We start from the raw sequence: 18,847 nt of genomic DNA, 5'->3' as shown, positions 1-18,847 counted from the left end.
GAAATATCTTAAAATGACAAAGAAATAAACATTTTTAGAGCAACATATAAAATTAAAATTTTAACTCTATTTTTTTAAATTAAGTATCAGCCATGTTTTCAGCATCAATCCTGAGGAAAGGAATGCAGACAGTTGTGCTGTTCATTCACTTTCCAAGAAGACTCCACAGCAACCACTGTGCCCTGACCATTCTTCCCTACCCTGTCTCTAGTAGGGTGATTCCTGAGTTTTCCTGATAAGAATCCCTGGGGCACAGATTAAATACACAGATTTCCAGGGCTTCTCTTAATTCTGAGGGAGTGGGTCTGTCTGGGATTACACCCAGGTTGTGCGTTTTGATTAATCACAAAGATGACTCAACAGAATTGCCTGACCTGCAGCCTAGCATAAGTCCTCCTCACCCATGATCTGCAAGGAAGCTGAACAGCTCCAGCACACACTCACCCTGCCCTGCAGTGTACACAGAGCTCTCCTAGCTGCAAGGCCCATAAACACCCAGCTATTAAAAGCAGGGAGCAGACAGCTGCTCTGACAATTGGCTGAGAAACTGATCGTGCACCAACCCTACCACCGCCTTTGCCATACATAAAAAGCAAGCACATAACTGGACAAAATTATGTGTCCAGGCAACAGGTAGTGCAAGACAGATTCCTGAGCAGAGAGACACTCAAGAGGCAAACGCTACCATTGTCTTGGTTCTGGGCCAGGGGACCACTTTTCAACTGTGGCAGGGAGCTGAAGGAAGTTTTCCAAACAGTGCAGCAGCGCCACTGAGCTGAGGAAGCAGAGGTCAGGCTGTGGTTGGCCGCAGTAGCTGGCATCCTTGAGAACAAATGAAAGGATCACTAAAGTCCTGGGGTGAGGAGGGACACTGCTGTCAAGGCCTGACCTAAGGGATGGGCTACAGGGGCGCAGGTCAAGACTGCCTAAAGCTCACCAAGGAGCTGGTGCGTGGAGTAGCAAGCAGAACACAGACACTGGAAGGTCACTGTAGGGCACAGTAGAGAAACTTTATTAATATATCATTAACAAGCCTGGCATGCAGCCCAGACATCAGGAAGACCACACCTTAGAATTAAAGACCCGTCGCTGGAACAGAAATTCTCAGCTCGTGCAATTTGCCACCACCTCCCAGGGGACATCTGTCAATGTCTGGAGACATTACTGGTTGTTACAACTAGAAAGATGCCACTGGCATCAAGTGGGTAGAGGTCACAGCTGCTGTTCAGCATCCTACAATGCACGGGGTTCCCTCCATTCACCACACTCCAACTAAGAATTGCACAAACCTAAATGCCAGTAGTGCTAAGGTTCAGAATCTTTTCCCTAAAGCATATTTGCTCTAGACTTATCCTGGAAAATATGAATAACAAGGCCTAGGAAGGACTCTGAGCTTGCAAGTTGGAGAAGCATGGAAAATATATCTTAGAATTCCCAAAAATGTAAGCTAACAAAGTATAAATCAAGCCTATGGAGCCTTAAAGCAACCAGCCAGGAAATGACCTTTTAACACAAAATTCAACATTCTTCCAAAGACTCTAAGAATGCAGACCTCCAATGTAGCATTCATAATGTCCAGTAAATTTTAAGTCTTAGACATGCATAAAGAAACCAAAAAAAAAAAAAAAACAGGAAAATGTAAACCACAGCAAGAAAGTAACCTACATCATAAAAAACAAATCCCCCCAAATATATAAATAAGAATAAAAACAAATCCAAGTTGACCCGAACATTGGGTTTTTTAAATTTTTATGTTCACAGAATTAGAGAAATATTGATACAGGAGAGCTAGGTTCTTGTCTCACACAGTCGAAAAATGAATCTTGGGGACAAAGGAGAGTAAGCGAAGCGATACACGTTTATTAAGTAGATACACAGAGAAAGCTCTCAGGAGTGAGAGGGGTCCCGACAGGGTTGCCACTGGGGGCTTTTAGAGGCCGTCTTTTATTAAGAACCTAGCCAGGGAGCCCACAGCCTTGAGATTCTTGTGCAATCTTGGTTTGAGCAGGGACTATTGATAACACCTTAATGACTTATTTCTTTGTGGTCCAGGGAGTTTCTGTGATTACTTAGTAACCATCAAAGAAAGATACTCCCTAACATTTAGGAGCTAGGGAGCCAGGTTTATTATTTTTCTATTTTTATTGTCTTATCTCTGTTTTCTTGGGATGGGTAGGAGCCTGAGTTTGGGCCTTTCAGTGTCCTTGGGGTTTATGGGAGCCCACAGATTTCTCGGAGCCAGACTTTGGGCCTTTCCCTTATCTTACCCTGCCTACACCCATCTGCCCCTAACTCATACCTATATCAATATGAGTAAACAGATCCTCTGCAGAAAAACACAAACTGCAATAAAAGAGCTATGTGGACATTTTATAATTGAAAAGTACAAAACAAAACCACCCCCACTAGTTGGGCTTAGTAACAGTTTGAAGTTATCAGAGAATATAGTCAGACTGATCTGAAGAAAACTATCCAATGTGAAGAACAGAGAGAAAACTGAATAAAATTAAGAAAAGAGGGAACTAGGTGACATTTTCAAATGGTCTGACATACATGGAAAATGAGAATCCAAGACAGAGAAAAAATGAGAATCGATCAAAATATTTCAAAAGATATAACGGCCAAATCATTCCCCAAATTTTTAGAGAAAGTATCAAATTTAAGAACAAAGAGCTCAGCAAAGGGCACCTGGGTGGCCCAGTAGATTAAGTGTCTGACTTTGGCTCAACTCAGGTCATGATCTCAGGTTCCAGGAATCTACCCCCATATCACGCTCCCTGCTTACCAGAGAGTCTGCTTCTCCCTCTCCCTCTGTCTCCCCTCCCCCTGCTTGTGCGCGCTCTCTCTCTCTCTCTCTCTCTCTCTGTGTCAAATAAATAAAAGCTTTAAAAAAAAAAATTCTTGCAAACCCCAAAAGGTATAAATTCAAGGGGAGTCACATCTTGGGTCATTTTCAATCTCCTTAAAAAAGTCAATTAAAAAAGAAAAGAAAAATCTTTTTAAACCTGCCAGAGAGAAAACAGAACCATGCAGGAAGGCTAAGACACAAAGAAGGAATGACTTCTCAGAATCTATGAAGACCAGATGACAATGAAGCAATATCCTTAACATACTAAAAGAGAACTGTCATTCCAGAATACAATATATCCAGTCAGCGTATCCCTCAGAAACACGGGAAAAAAAACAGATTTTCAGATAAACAAAAAAGGAATTCATCACTTGCAGACCTATACTTAAGAAAAGCTCGGAGGGGCACCAGGGTGGCTCAGTCGGTTGAGCGTCTAAGTCTTTTATTTCATCTGGGGCCATGATCTCAGGGTTGTAGGATAGGGCTCCACATCATGCTCCCTCCTTTAGCGTGGACTCTACTGGGGGTTCTCACTCTCTCCCTGCCCACACTTCCCCCTGTTTGGGCTCTTTCTTTCTAAATAAATAAGTAAATTAAATCTTAAAAAAAGAAAAAGGTTTCTCTAATAGAACACAAGCAGCAATAACAATAAAAGAAACTGATAAACAGGCCTTCATCAAAACAAAAACATTCCACTCCTCAAAAGTTATTAATAAAACAGAAAGGCATGGGCAGCCTAGGTGGCTCAGCGATTTAGCGCCGCCTTCAGCCCAGCCTGGTCCTGGGAACCTGGGATCGAGTCCCATGTCAGGCTCCCTGCATGGAGCCCGGCTTCTCCCTCTGCCTGTGTCTTTGCCTCTCTCTCTCTCATGAATAAATAAATAAAATCTTAAAAAAAAAAAAAAAAACACACACAGAAAGGCATGCCACTGACTCAAAGAAAATGTGTGCAATTTCTACATCTGGCAAAGAACAAGAATCTTGAATATACAAAACTCGTACAATGCAGTAAGACAAAAACCCAATGTAAGAAAAAAAGAAAGAGGTCAAATACTTAAGTACTTCAAAAAGAAGATACAAGAAGAGTAAAGAAGCACATTCCTAGTCGGAATGTAATCAGGTACCTTCACTATAGAGATGAGAAAAATTAATCTTAAAGCAGTTTGCCCAAGGCAATAGCTAGAAAGAAGAAAACAAGGATTTATGAAAAGCAATGCAACAATATAGTCTGATCAGGTTTACAACCTCCCCTTCTAAAGTTTTTTTGTAAAGATATTATTTATTTGAGAGAGACAGAGTGCACAAGCAGGGGGAGAAGCAGGCAGAGGGAGAGGGAGAAGCAGGCTCCCTGGGTAGAAGGGCTTTGGGACCAAGACCTAAGCAAGACACGGGGCACCTGTGTGGCTCAGTGGATGAGCCTCTGCCTTCAGCTCAGGGCATGATCCGGAGACTCTGCCGGGGTTCAAGTCCCACATCCTGGCTCCCCACAGGGAACCTGCTTCTCTATCTCTCTGCCCCTCTCTGTGTGTATCTCTTTTATGAATAAATAAAATTAAAAAAAAAAAACTCTACAACACGTAACCGACTGAAGCACCCAGGCACCCCACCCCAATTAAATTTCATAAATGTCCTCTGTACCATGTACATGTACATGACTTATTTTATCCAGTGCTCAACAAACAACCTCATGTGAAGCAAATATTCTTTATTACCATTTTAAAAATCAGGAAACTGAGGGGCCCCCAGGTGGCTCAGTCAGTCAGGCGTTCGACTCTTAATTTCAGCTCAGGTCATGGTCTCAGGGTCAGGATATGGAGTCTCACCGCCAGCCCTGCGCTCGGTGGGGGGTCGGCTTGAGTCTGTGTGTGTGTGTGTGTGTGTGTGTGTGTGTGTCTCTCCCTGCCACAGACTCCGATTAACTAATTAAAACATTAAAGATCAGGTAACTGAGACTTTAAGAAATGAATTCACTTCCCTAAAATATTCCTCTTTAGCACATTTCAAAACCAGGATTGGATCTCAAATCTGAATGCTATCAGAGCCCATGCTCACAATCCCTACCCTATCCAGGCCACCGCAGCATCTTCTACAAAGTACTCGGGCACCTGAGTCAACACTTGACTATTCTGTGTATGGGATTCCCAGTACAGATTCTAAGACACTGAAGCCTGATAAACACCAGCATGCTTGAGCTGCAATTTTGAAAGGGATATTGACTACCAAGAAAGGCTGAACTTACGACCCATAAACTACCCCTCTGTACTGGAAGCTTTTAGTTATAAGACATCACGTAAAAGCTGAATATGTATTTGATGACCTAACAGTATCACTTGGCATCTTTTAAAATGACTCTACCCCAATATCTATTATCACAATGCCCAGAGGGACGCCTGGGTGGCTCAGTGGTTGACCTGCCTTCAGCTCAGGTCATGATCCCAGGGTCCTGGGATGGAGTCCTGCATCAGGATCCCTGCAGGGAGCCTGCTTCTCCCTCAGCCTGCCTGCCTGCCCCTGCCTCTCTCATAAATAAATTCATTCATTCATTCACTCACTCATTCATTTTTTTAAAAAAAAAAGAATGCCTGGGGAGAGGGATCCATCCTCAGTGTTGTTTCAAAAAAATTCCCCACATACATCCACTGTGCACCACAGTCTGGGAACCACTGAGCTATAGCATTCCCTTCCAGTTTGCACTAACCCACCCCCACCCCCCATAAAGTACTTGAGCGCAGAATCCATTCTAGATACTCCTAACTCCCCAGACCAGGAATTGCCCCTTTACGTGAAGATAAACCAGGGCACCTAAGTGGCTGAGTCAGTTCGGCATCTGACTTCAGCTCAGTTCATGATTCCAGAGTCCTAGGATAGAGCCCGGAATGTGGCTCCCTGCTCAGCAGGCAATCTGCTTCTCCTTCTGCCCCTCCCCCCTCCACTCATGCTCTGTTTCTCGCTTTCTCTCTCAAATAATAAAAATGTTTTTAAAAAAATAATGAAAGAGATCTAAACCAAACACAAGCCTCTCCTTCTGTAACTTGCTTTGTGGGCTCAAACTCCTCTAACAACAGAAAATTAAACTTGTACCCGATGGCTCTTCTTACCTCTTCCCTAGCAAACCAGAACACTGACAAACTGCCTCTACAGATTAACTTTTCCCAAAATGCACAGGTCCAACTCAAGTTGATATCATAAGTAAAAGAAAAATGGAAGGAAAAATGTATTTAAAAGAAAGATTTTAGGGGAGCCTGGCTGGTTTGGTTGGTAGAGCAGGCAAATCTTGATCTCAGAATCACTGAATATCTGGAATTCATTATTGTCCAGCCTACACATTAAGCAATGCAGAGTGTCTACACTGACACAAAAGTAGCTTTGAATAAAAATAAAGTTCTGTCCAAGAACTATGGACTTCACAGCATAAGGCTGAGAGGCTAACAAACTTTTTATCAACTGCCTTTCCACAGTCTAGGGAGTCCATTCAGAGGAGGTAGAGGGGGGTCTGGTGGACCTGTCCCTTCCCACAGTCAATATTCTCCAGTTTTTTTTAAAACTCCAGCTGTTTCTAAAAAGGGCTGCAGTCTTTACTCAGGAGAAGTTAGCAAGCTAGCTGTGCACCCTGCACAGGCCCCTTCTACTTCCTTCTCAGAGTCTGTAATAAAGAAAACCTACCTGATGTCCTGACTACCAATCTTAAAATACAGCCAAGGAGGAGACAGATCTAGAAAGCAGTAGAATGGCCAAGAGAAGAGACTCTTAGAAGATAGGAAGGAGAAGGGTCCACTCAGAAAAACTGTGAGATCTAAATGATATAGATACAAAAAGCATGCCTTTTTCTCCACAATGCAGAATTCTAAAAATGCAACTACATCACCTAAATAAATAAAAAAAAAAACAACAAGGTAAGTAAAAACATTTCCCTACATCTCCCTGAGATGCACTACATAAATATTAGTAGTAGATTCTCCGTATTTGAGGTAAAGTCACTGTGATCATGAATTAGTGAATTCTAATTGCTCCTAGGGAAAATAGTTAGGTTTCATGCCAGCCCTTAATAACATTTTTATCAATTGATCAATATACATATAACTTCAGGTGTTTTTGTTTAAAGACACTGTATATAGTATCCATTGTTGACTCATTAATATTTGACTCACACCAAAAGCACAGTATGTAACTCCTACCTGAACCCAGCTTCCATAACACAGGCATTTTCTACATAATATGTACCATATTTACTCCAGAAGGCACATCACAGCCTTCCAGTACTCAGGAACACTATACAGCATTTTAGCATTCTGTGTGGGGCCATTTATAACAGCAAAATCACCAAAAAAAAAAAAAAAAAAAAAAAAAAAAAAGCACAAAACTACAGAAAACTGGCACTAAAATATGAATAGCCCGTGAAAAGAACACTTGTTTACAGTATGGCAGTTGAAACCAGAAGGCAGTGTGTTACCTTGCTTGCCCCCAGCTGAGAATATGTACATAAGGTGACTCAAAATTTTAATGACCATGTGCATGCCGACAAATGATGCGAATGACTTTCACGTATTGATTTTGGGGTCATACATAAACTTTAGCAAGTAGGCAAATCTGCAAACAGAATCTGTGAACAATGAGGATTTATTATAAATTCTTGCAAGACAGATCGACAATAAGTGATACAAAGAAACTAGGATGTTTGCAGTGAGTCCACTCATCTTAGAAGTTCAAACAAAGATTTGTGTTTCCCTGAACCCACGTGATGTGGAGCATCTTTTTCATCTGTCACACCAGTCAGAATGACTAAAATTAACAAGACAGGAAACAACAAATGTTGGTGAAGATGCAGAGAAAGGGGAACCCTTTAATACTGTTGGTGGGAATGCAAGCTGGTGCAGTCACTCTGGTAAACCTTTTGGAGGTTCCTCAAAAAGTTAAAAAGAACTACCCTATGACTCAGCAATTGCACTGCTAGGTATTTACCCCAAAGATACAAATATGGTGATCTAAAGGGGCACCTGCACACCAGTGTTTATAGCAGCAATGCCCACAATAGCCAAACTATGGAAAAGCGCAGAGATGTCCATCAACAGATGAATGGATAAAGAAGATGTGGTATATATATACAATAGAATATTACTCAGCCATCAGAAATGATGATGGCCTACCATTTACATATAGACATGGATGGAACTGGGCAGCCCCGGTGGCTCAGTGGTTTAGCGCCGCCTTCAGTCCAGGATGTGGTGATCCTGGAGACCTGGGATCGAGTCCCATGTCAGGCTCCCTGCATGGAGCCTGCTTCTCCCTCTGCCTGTGTTTCTGCGCCTGCCTCTCTCTCTCCCTCTCCCTCCCTCCCTCCCTCTCTCTCTCTGTGTGTCTCTCATGAATAAATAAATAAAATCTTAAAAAAAAAAGACATGGATGGAACTGGAGGGTACTATTACGCTGAGCAAAATAAGCCAATCAGAGACAATTATCATATGGTTTCACTCATATATGGAATTTAAGAAACAGCACAGAGAATCATAGGGAAAGAGAGGAAAAACCCAATGGGATGTCATCAGAAAGGGAGACACCACAAGAGACTGTTAACTCTGGGAAACAAACTGAGGGTTGCTGCAGGGGAGGTGGTGAAGGGATGGGGTAACTGGGTCAGGGGCATTAAGGTGGGCACATTATGTGATGAGCACTGGGTTATATACACAAGTGATGAACTATTGAATACTAAATCTGAAACTACTGATGTACTGTATGTTGACTAATTGAGTTTGAATTAATAAAAAAGAAAACACTTCCATCATCATGAAAGAGGGGGGGGGGGGGGAGAAGTTCAAAGAAAACAAGTACTCTATCCAAACAATTAAGATGAGATTTTAGCCAAAATAAAATGTATGGTCCAAATGACCCAATTCTGCAAGGAAGTCTGTCTGTACCAACGAACCAGAAGCAGAGAACAGCATCCATGAACTCAAAAGCTGACAGTTCTGACTTTACCTGGAATTCAGAGCAAAGCAATCATTAAGGTCCAAAATAAGAACTACCACAGTTCCTCAAACAGGAGACTTCGTCAGGAAACCCAGGGCTAGTCAGGCTTGAAATCTTAAGGAAAGAGCTCTGTGCCATATGTGTTATTTAATACAAGAAAATCTGTATCACAGGATAAAACCATCCTCATTACTGAGAATGCCATCCTGTGTGCTCTAGTACTATATTCCTCTAACATTCAGGCTCGCTTCCACTCAAGCCTGAAGCCAGGTCACGTTGGCAAAGTTGAGATCCATTTCTACTAGGATGGGGCTGGGGATCATTCTCTGCCTTCAATCTGGGCTCGTCATACCTGAAGCTATCATCTTCCCCCCAAATGGCCCTAACATCGTGTGCTCTGAGCTGGGAAAGTAACCAAGTGAGATTTGAAGCAGGACATTTCCTGCTTTTTCTGTGTCCTGGACAAGAACAAAGCAAGAAATTAGCCACTGGTCCCCCTGTAGAGGTGAAAGCAACCCATCCTGAGACTATGACCCATGACTGGCAGTGACATTCTAAAATGAGCAAGTACTGGGATGCCTGGGTGGCTCAGTGATTGAGTGCCTGCCTTCAGCTCAAGGCATGGTCCTGGAGACCCAGAATTGAGTCCCACATCAGGATCCCCTGGGGGGAGCCTGATTCTCCCTCTGTCTATACCTCTGCCTCTCTCTGTTTCTCTCATAATAAATAACATCTTTTTTAAAAATAAAGTAAGTATAATGGTCAAAACATCACTACAGTGAGGAATCTGTGTTCTTCATGCCAGTCTGTTGACTTTACAAAAAGGCAGCCTGTGTTATTGCAAAATCCTTTTATTTGGTTAAAAAAAAAAAAATTAAAGTCCTAGAGATTTGAGGAACTTAAACAGACCACCATGGGTTGTTTCAACAGACCACCACCCAGAACCACCAATCCAAACAAAACGTTAAAGTTCATAAAAACTCTTCCTCATTTAGTACTCAAATTTAACAGAGAAATGATCAAGTGGGAATGTAAAATGATGCAGCCACTGTGAAAGAGAGTATAGCAGTTCCTCAAAAATATACCGTATTATCCAGCAATTCCACTTTTGCAGATGTACCCAAAAGAACTGTAAGAACCTGAAGAGGTATTCGTGCACCCACATGTTGTTCACAGCAACATTATTCACAATTGCCAAAAACTGGAGACAAATCGCCCAACGCCCACTGACAGGTGAATAGGTAAACAAAACATGGTACCATCCATACAGTGGAATAGTATTCAACTTTAAAAAGGAGTTACAAAAAAAAAAAAAAGGAGTTACAGTGGCTCAGCAATTCAGTGTCTGCCTTTGGGTCAGATCATGATCCCAGGATCCTGGGATCGAGTCCCACCATCAAGCTCTCCACAAGGGAGCTCTGTGTGTGTCTCCCACAAGCTCCCTCTGCCTATGTCTCTGCCTCTGTGTGTGTGTGTGTGTGTGTGTGTGTGTGTGTGTGTCTCATGAACAAATAAATAAAATCTTTAAAAATAAAAAACAGGGCAGCCCCAGTGGCGCAGCGGTTTAGTGCTGCCTGCAGCCCAGGGTATGATCCTGGGGACCCAGGATCGAGTCCCATGTCGGGCTCCCTGCATGGAGCCTGCTTCTCCCTCTGCCTGTGTCTCTGCCTCTCTCATGCACTCTAAATAAATAAATAAATAAATAAATAAATAAATAAATAAATAAATAAATAAGTAAATAAATCAATCTATCTATCTATCTATCTATCTTAAAAAAAATAATAAACAAAAAACAAAGCTCAAAAGCCAGGTGTAGTTTTACCAATGCTGTGCTAAGGTAAACAAATGACAAGTCATTTTTATATAGGGTACATCCCATGATATCCTTGAATATTACAGATCCCAACTAGGAATTTAGCAGCTTCTTCCAGTGAGGACACACAACCTCCCAGAACCAGGGATTAGGAGGTAGTGCCTGAGTATAAGGCACAAATGTTCAGAGGTGCCTCTCAGAACTTTGTGGTGCCAGCTTCTGCCTGAAGGAATCAGCCCACCTGTGATGAAAAAGTGTCCTATTTCTTTACCTAGCAAGATTCTAGACACAAGAAAATGCCTGAGGAAATCTGTCTTTCCCACATTTCTGCAATTTCAGGTTCCGCCCATGGTTTAACCCAAACAATTATTTATAAGGGGACAATTCTTTGAGGCTAATCAAGCTAGCAAATTAACACCTTTGGGAGATGTTTACATTCAGGTAAGCTGATGCGCCAGATCAGATCAGATTTCCCAAAAGCCTCAGTTGGTTAGAGGAAGAAAAACAGGTGAACTCACTCACCCAGGGCAGCAAAGAGCTTTCTTGGACTGAACCATCACCTCAAACCTGGCTCCCATGTTTAACCTTTTCACAGTAGAGTCCTAGTGAAATTTCCTATTTATTTATGGAAGCTAAGCATGATCTAGCTAATTCATAAAGAAATCTGACTATGCTCCTTAGTAGTATAAGAAACTACAATAGAATAACAAACAGGAGGAGAAGCACAGCAAGGAAGGCGCCTTCACTGGAGCATATAGGCAGTGCTACCATTTCCACATCACAATAGAGGAACTGAAGGTACCCATCACAGCCTACACAGACAGAGAAACCCTCGAGAGTCACACAATTCCAATATTACTAAGGCTCTGCTCAGAGTAAGATGTGGAGAAGACATCTTGCATTTTGCCAAGAAAAGTATTCACAAGAAACAGAAGCTCCAGACATGTAGCAACTAGGTAAAAGAAGCAATTATTTTACATTTAAATTGTTTGGTTTTAACTTTCCATATGGATTTCTTTCTTTTTTAATAAAAATTGCATCTATTGGGGCCCCTGGCTGGCTCAGTTAGAAAAGCATGTGACTCTTGATCTCGGTGTCATAAACTTGAGTCCATACTGGGTGTAAAGATCACTAAAAATAAATAAATAAACTTGAAAAAAATATATATATATATATTTAAGGTGTACAACATCAAATTTTGATATAGATATACATTGGGAAAGGAGTACTACAGTCAAGCTAATTAACATATCCATCACTTTACATGTTATCCTTTTGAGTGTATGGTGGAAACACTATGATAGAACTCTCTTAGCAAATATCAAGTATACAATACAGTTAAAACGAAGTGTTTTTTTGTTTTTAAACCAAACAGCCCAAAGCAAAGAGATATCCAGGATCGAGTTTGTACAAGAGCCCTTCAGCTGTTCCCAATGGTATGTCTGTGGAAAGTCCCTGGTCAAGACACCTGAAATCCTCACTACCTTCCTAACACATAAGACCAGCATAAACTATGGGAAAATTTTATGGCATTTCTCAATACAAAAACACTGAACACATCAAACTGGGTCTTGTCCTTAAAACTACTATAATGCGGGATCCCTGGGTGGCGCAGCGGTTTGGCGCCTGCCTTTGGCCCAGGGTGCGATCCTGGAGACCCGGGATCGAATCCCACATCGGGCTCCCGGTGCATGGAGCCTGCTTCTCCCTCCACCTGTGTCTCTGCCTCTCTCTCTCTCTCTCTCTCTCTCTCTGTGACTATCATAAATAAATAAAAATTAAAAAAAAAAAACTACTATAATGCACACTAAAGAAGATAATCGTGAGTAAAATAATAACCTGAAGGGAAAGCAATATAAAGTAGAACATAGGTAATCTCCAAACTTACTAAAAACAATGTAACATTGAAGTTTCATCCCAAACATCAACTATTTTCTTTAATACTAGTAAAAAAAAACCAGGGCACCTGGCTGGTTCAGTGGGTTAAGCAACCATCTTCCACTCCAGGCTCCAGTCATGGTCTCAGGGTCCTGGGATGGAGCCCCACATTGGGCTCCCTGCTCTCCCTCTCCCTCTGCCACTACCCTCCCCCATGCATGTTCAAGCATGAGCTCTCTCTCTCGCTCTCTAATAAATAAATAAAACCTTTTTATTTTATTTATTTATTTATTTATTCACGAGAGACACAGAAAGAGAGGCAGAGACACAGGCAGAGGGAGAAGCAGGCTCCTTGCCCGATGTGGGACTTGATCCCAGATCCCAGGAATCCGGGATCACTCCCTGAGCTGAAGGCAGATGCTTAACTGCTGAGCTGCCCCAGTGTCCCAATAAATAAAATCTTAAAAAATAAATAAATAAATAACTGCAGAACTGGTGAATATGTTTGCAATGGACTCTATATTTTTCCTTAACAATTATATTAAACATAGTTAAGTAGTTCATTTAAATAGTACAATTTGGGATCCCTGGGTGGCGCAGCGGTTTGGCGCCTGCCTTTGGCCCAGGGCGCGATCCTGGAGACCCGGGATCGAATCCCACATCAGGCTCCTGGTGCATGGAGCCTGCTTCTCCCTCCGCCTGTGTCTCTGCCCCTCTCTCTCTCTCTCTCTCTGTGACTATCATAAATGAATAAAAAATTAAAATAAATAAATAAATAAATAGTACAATTTTCCCTTTTCTCAAATACAATCTTTTAGATTCAACTTTATACACCCAATTTCATAGGTCACTTATAAAATACAATTTTGATGTACATGAAAGTTTTAATGAACAACAACACAATTTCCACACATACAACTATGAGATTCATGCATGAAAACTCTGGAAATTTGATACACCTAGATCAATTTAATACTTACTTTTTAATTAGATTCCATTACCAATAGAATACTTTGAAAAGCCTGTGCCTAAATGCGATCAAAGGCAGCCTGGACCTGATCTCATAGAAAACTTTCATTGTGTATCGGTAAAGTTCAATTAAAGGAAAAAAAATTAATTCACCCGATATAAAATAAGCTTCTCTGGTAAGGCTTAAATGATTCTAGGAGCACCTGGGTGGCTCAGATGGTTATATGTCAGACTCCTGATTATGGCTTAAGCCATGATCTCCCAGTCATGAGACCAACCCTGGATTGGGCTCCACGCTGGGCCTGGATTCTCCCTCGCCCTCGGTCCCTCCCACCCCTGCCCTTAAAAAATTAAATAAACAAAAGTTAAGATTCTATTTACAAAATGTTTAATTCATGAACTTTTCCAAAATGTTTCAGCTGCTTCTGGGGAGATATACATGCTGATACTAAATGACACTTACCTTCCGATAAATCATATGGCACATGGCAACTCTTAACCTCATGCCAGCACACTGAACATGATAAAAGTATAAGTGGTGCAGTATGGCGAGAACGAGTGTGCAGGCGGTCAGCACCGTGGCATAGCCGTAGGCTTCGTGCAGAGCCACAGAATCATTAGGGTCCTGGTTTTCAAAATACTTAATAATTTTCCCCAAAAATATGGGCTGGATTACTCTGGTCCCTTCCTAAAGAGAAGAGAGAAAAGCTGTAATTAGAAATACAGGTCATACCAGTTTTTCTTAACACAGCTTTGTTTTTATTACTAGTGTGTTAAAAAGGCATTTTAACAAAGTGCTACGTTCACCACTAATCTCAAAGAAAAACAGAACTACTCTCTTATGTACAATAAGAGATAATAGTTTAACCGTAAGCCAAAATTCTAAGTGCAAAAGCAATAAAGTTTTAGTACATTGTGCTTGGGTACACTGTGGATGCTAAACCAATATTATAGCCTGTGTTTAGAATACATTTGGCAAGTATCAGAGAAGTCTTGGCCTAAGATGAATAAGGAAAAGAAGTGGCAAAAGACAGGTAAAGCATGTGCTTACAGGTGGGCAGCCCCAGCTCACAGCCTACCCATTTCATCTGCACTGTCAATGTCCCAGCACAAAGCCAAGTCAAGAATGATTTGCTTATGAGAAGCAAGCTCTTGCAACTCCCTTCTGCATTAAAACAGCCTTGGTAAACTGAGATTGCACAGACACAGATCAAATAAAGAACCCACCACTTTTTCCCAACCCAAAACTCCACATATCAGCAGATCAGAAGAATGAAGTGCTGTCTCCAAATTCTCTTGAAGGAAAAGGACCAGGTTCAGGAGGTTCCCAGGCTCTCAGTGGTAGTGTTGCCTTCGTATGTCTCTACCCCTAGAAGCTGAGTACTAGGTCTTAAGAGTCAAAAATTTAACACAACAGAAGGCGAGCTAAAAATAATGCCATCAATGGTTCACCATCAGCCGTATTATTACAGGCATTGGTTTTGAAGAATTTTAACAATCACCTATATCCCAAAGCAAAAAAATTGAAGTCCTACACCAATGTGTTAGGAAGCACTGAGGCTTACCTCCTGAATAAGACTTAGGGAAAGAAATTTTTTACCCTAAAACTAATGGCAAAGAATTGGCAAAGCTTACCCCTCCCTGCCAGATGGCCACTCTATTCCACAAATTACTTCTACCCTTATAAGGCACCTTCCTCTGGCATCAAGGAATACCAAACAGTCCATGCAAATCCATGTCACCAAAAGCAAACACACAGGCCCTCTGCATCACTTCATCTAATGCCAAAAGTTTGGAGATCTTCCAAGAACTTGACTTTGAAACAAACATTTCCTCTTGGGTAATCTCTCCTTATTAACACAGATATGGCAAACAACCAACAGATTGGCTCTGATACCTCTGTTCCGTCTCTCCCAAGTGAAGAATCCATAGCACAAAAGGGCAAGGGAGAGATGCCTGGGTGGCTCAGTGGTTGAGTACCTTCGGCTCAGGGCGTGATCCCAGAGTGCTGGCATCAAGTTCCACATCACGCTAACTCCAAGGACCCTGCTTCTCCCACTGCCTGTGTCTCTGCCTCTCTGTGTCTCTCATGAATAAAGTTTTAAAAGGGAGGGGGAGGCACCAAGGGAACCCAAAAAACCAAACCTGAAACACAACTAACATGCATTTTCTTCTAAACCAACTGTGCCCCTTCTGGATATTTTATAGAAAGATGTTGCCATCCCTCAGAGAGGTATGACATGAAACCCCCAACACTGCACACTCCTGCACACACCCGTTCACAGATGTCCCCGTCAGCCTCACCGCTCAGGAGGTCAGGGCACTTTTTCTACTACAAGGAAATGATGCTCACTGTAGAAGTAAGATGATCAGATCTCAAGAACACAAAGGCTCACTGTTGTCTGATCAGCATGCCCAATCACTCATCCCAAGAGTTTATGAAAGCAACCCAAATACAGCAGGCCATAAAACAGACCGTGTATGGGAATACTGAGATGAAAATCTGGAGGCTTACAGAGTGAAGCAAGAACATCACACTGTACACGTGGGCAGTCCCAGCCTAAGTCAGCAGCTCGCCACCCTGGGGCTATCCACCAGGAGACCAGAGATAACACCTGCCATCTCAAACTTGCATCACACTTAGGTCTGGGACTAAGGTGTTTGTTGACTATTCCTCAGCTCTCCATTTGAGCCTAACATGAGCGTTGCTACCGGAAAATATAATCAGACTTACCCATCAGAGAGAAAATGCATAGATGGAGCAAACCCAGTGAGAAAGAACACAACCTAACGGAGGGACACTACCACCTAAGCACCTGGATTTTTCTGACAGCACTTAATAATCCATCAAACAAACAGGCTCACAAATGAGTAATGCCAGCTCTTGGCCCCTACCTTCCCACTCACCTGTCCATTCTGCATCCTCAACCCCCAAATACTAAGAAATAAAACTGGGAAAATATGTATTATTAAATCTGAAACTAACCATAATTAAAACTTTCTGGAGAGCAAGGAGCAAGGTCAAAACTTGCTTGAGCAAATACTCCCATCTTTCTCTTTTTTAAGATTTTAATTTTTTATTCATGAGAGACACAGAGAGAGAGGCAGAGACACAGGCAGAGGGAGAAGCAGGCTCCAGGCAGGGAGGCCGATGTGGGACTCGATCCCAGGACCCCAGGACTAGGCCCTGGGCTGAAGGCAGGCACTAAACCGTTGAGCCACCCAACGATCCCCAAATACTCCCATCTTTTGAGAGTAATCTATGCAGGTGAAGACTCTTCCCACAAACCAACTGAGAATACAATCTTTATTATTCCTTCATGGGAATGCTTCTGGATTATGAAATCATAAGGGATTTTTTAAAAGATCCCAGTATGATACCACAACCCTCCCTAAGTCAAGGCTCTACCGGAGTTCAATCTTTAAAGCAGGTACTTCAACAGAGTATTTGGAACTCAGCTCCCCAAAAGGACCTGACCTTTAGGCCCTACCTCTTGCTTCCTAAGATAACTTAATTACATGGCTAGATGCCAAAACTTGCATTTACCCCATGTACCTGAAACATTTCTTGCCCAACTCCACCATCCCAGATCCATGAGAAAAAAAGAAAGCATGGGAAATAGAAATAAGCCTATCAAACAAGAAAAAAATGATCAAGTGAAACCTAACAGCAAAAAAGTGAGCCTGTTTAGAACAGCCCCTCCCAACTTCCTGCTTTCCCCCTATAAAAGTGTTTGGCAGACTTGCCTCCAGTTTGGTCATAATGGGCTTGTTCCAGATGGCAACTGTCTCCCATTCCTGAATAAATCCATGTTTTAAAATACCTGGCAGTTTTTATTTTTAAGGTTAACAGAGGAAAAGCAATGAATGAACACAGAAGAATCAGAATCACCACATTTTACAACCATCTAGTAAATTAATGGATCTTGAGCAACGATCATGAATAGTGCTCCTAACGTCACCCACACAAGAAAGACAAGCAGACAGGATGTCCCTAATAAGCGAGGCACACCACTGGACCTACAAAGTACATCTGCCATGGAGGAGGGAAGAAAAAAATACTGAGTCATGTCAAGCTTCTAAATCTAACCACCAATGTAAGGCTTCCAAAGGAACATGTTAAATGATACAGGGGATAAGGACTAGGCCAAATCCAGACGGTGAGAATCTCCATGGGACAACTTGGTTTCAAGTACTCAATGTGAACATAAAAATAAAACTACAGTTGAGACGGAATGGAAAGGAACCCATAAACCCTCTATGAACCAAACGCACCTAATTTTGGATACAGATATGAACTGCAAGGGAAAAAATAACTTGAGCACTAGATACTGATGATACCTAATATCACTGTTAATATTGATGCAAATAATGGCACTAGATTATACAGGAGATGGACACCTGGGTGGCTTAGCGGTTTAGTGCCTGCCTTTGGCCCAGGGCGTGATCCTGGGGTCCTGGGACCAAGTCCCACATCGGGCTCACTGCATAGAGTCTGCTTCTTCCCCTGCCTATGTCTCTGCCTCTGTGTGTGTATGTGTGTGTGTGTGTGTGTGTGTGTGTGTGATGAATAAATAAATAAAATATTTAAAAAAAAAAAAAGACCGCTCATGAGTGGATAGCCACTGAAGCTGGCCTAGGGTGACATACAAGTGTCATCTGCAGGTGAGGAAAAGCCATTTCCCTCGACCCTTCTGAGCCCTTGGCTGAGATGCTCTTAATAAAAGAAAGATAAACAGGAGAGAAACAAAAGTTTATCACCAGTAAACTTCCATATACACGGGAGAGCACCAGGAGAATTGCTCAACGCCTAGAGAGGCCAGAGCCTCAATGGAGGCAGGTGGGGGGGTGGGGAGGAAGTTTAACAGGAAAAAAGGCAAACAAGGATAAGGCTTCTTGTGCAGATATAAGTCATCTTAAAGTCATCTTCAATTCGTCTTAAAAGACTTCTCTGTTGATAAGATTTTCCTGTGATTTAAAGCCACCCTTGGCACAAAGAGGAAGATAATTTTATAAAGGAAACCTACATTTGTAAAGATATCTCCCTCTTTGTGTATCTGTCCCTTACAGAAGAGTAACTTCCACTGTGTCTACAGAGCTTCTGTGACTGATGCTTCTCAAAAATACTCAGTTCAGGGGACGCCTGGGTGGTTCAGTGGTTGAGTGTCTGCCTTCGGCTCAGGGTGTGATCCTGGAGTCCTGGGATGGAGTCCCACATCAGGGTCCCTGCAGGGAGCCTACTTCTCCCTCTGCCTAGGTCTCTGTGTCTCTCTGTCTCTCATGAATAAATTAAAAAAAAAAAAATCTTAAAAAAAATACTCAGCTCAGGAAAACCCAGCTGGCTTAACTGGTAGACCATGAGACTCTTGGTCTCA

At 42.1% G+C, this 18,847-nt stretch overlaps 1 protein-coding gene across 2 annotated transcripts in view; it reads right to left on the bottom strand.

The window, feature by feature from the left end:
- The window catches only part of ABCC4 (ATP binding cassette subfamily C member 4), a 247,433-nt gene that overhangs the window by 179,502 nt on the left and 49,084 nt on the right, over window positions 1-18,847 (bottom strand). For both annotated transcript variants that reach the window (XR_005984058.1, XM_041731078.1), the window contains exon 4: window positions 13,936-14,160. Coding sequence is in view for 1 of the 2 variants with exons in the window: in XM_041731078.1 (XP_041587012.1) it covers window positions 13,936-14,160 (225 nt within the window). In the remaining variant the exon portion in view is untranslated. The remainder of the gene's footprint in view (window positions 1-13,935; window positions 14,161-18,847) is intronic.

Source organism: Vulpes lagopus, chromosome 16, assembly GCF_018345385.1.
Source record: "Vulpes lagopus strain Blue_001 chromosome 16, ASM1834538v1, whole genome shotgun sequence".
Lineage (NCBI taxonomy): Eukaryota > Metazoa > Chordata > Mammalia > Carnivora > Canidae > Vulpes > Vulpes lagopus.
The sequence above is the reverse complement of the archived record's forward strand: the minus strand, read 5'-3'. Positions and strand labels throughout refer to the sequence as shown.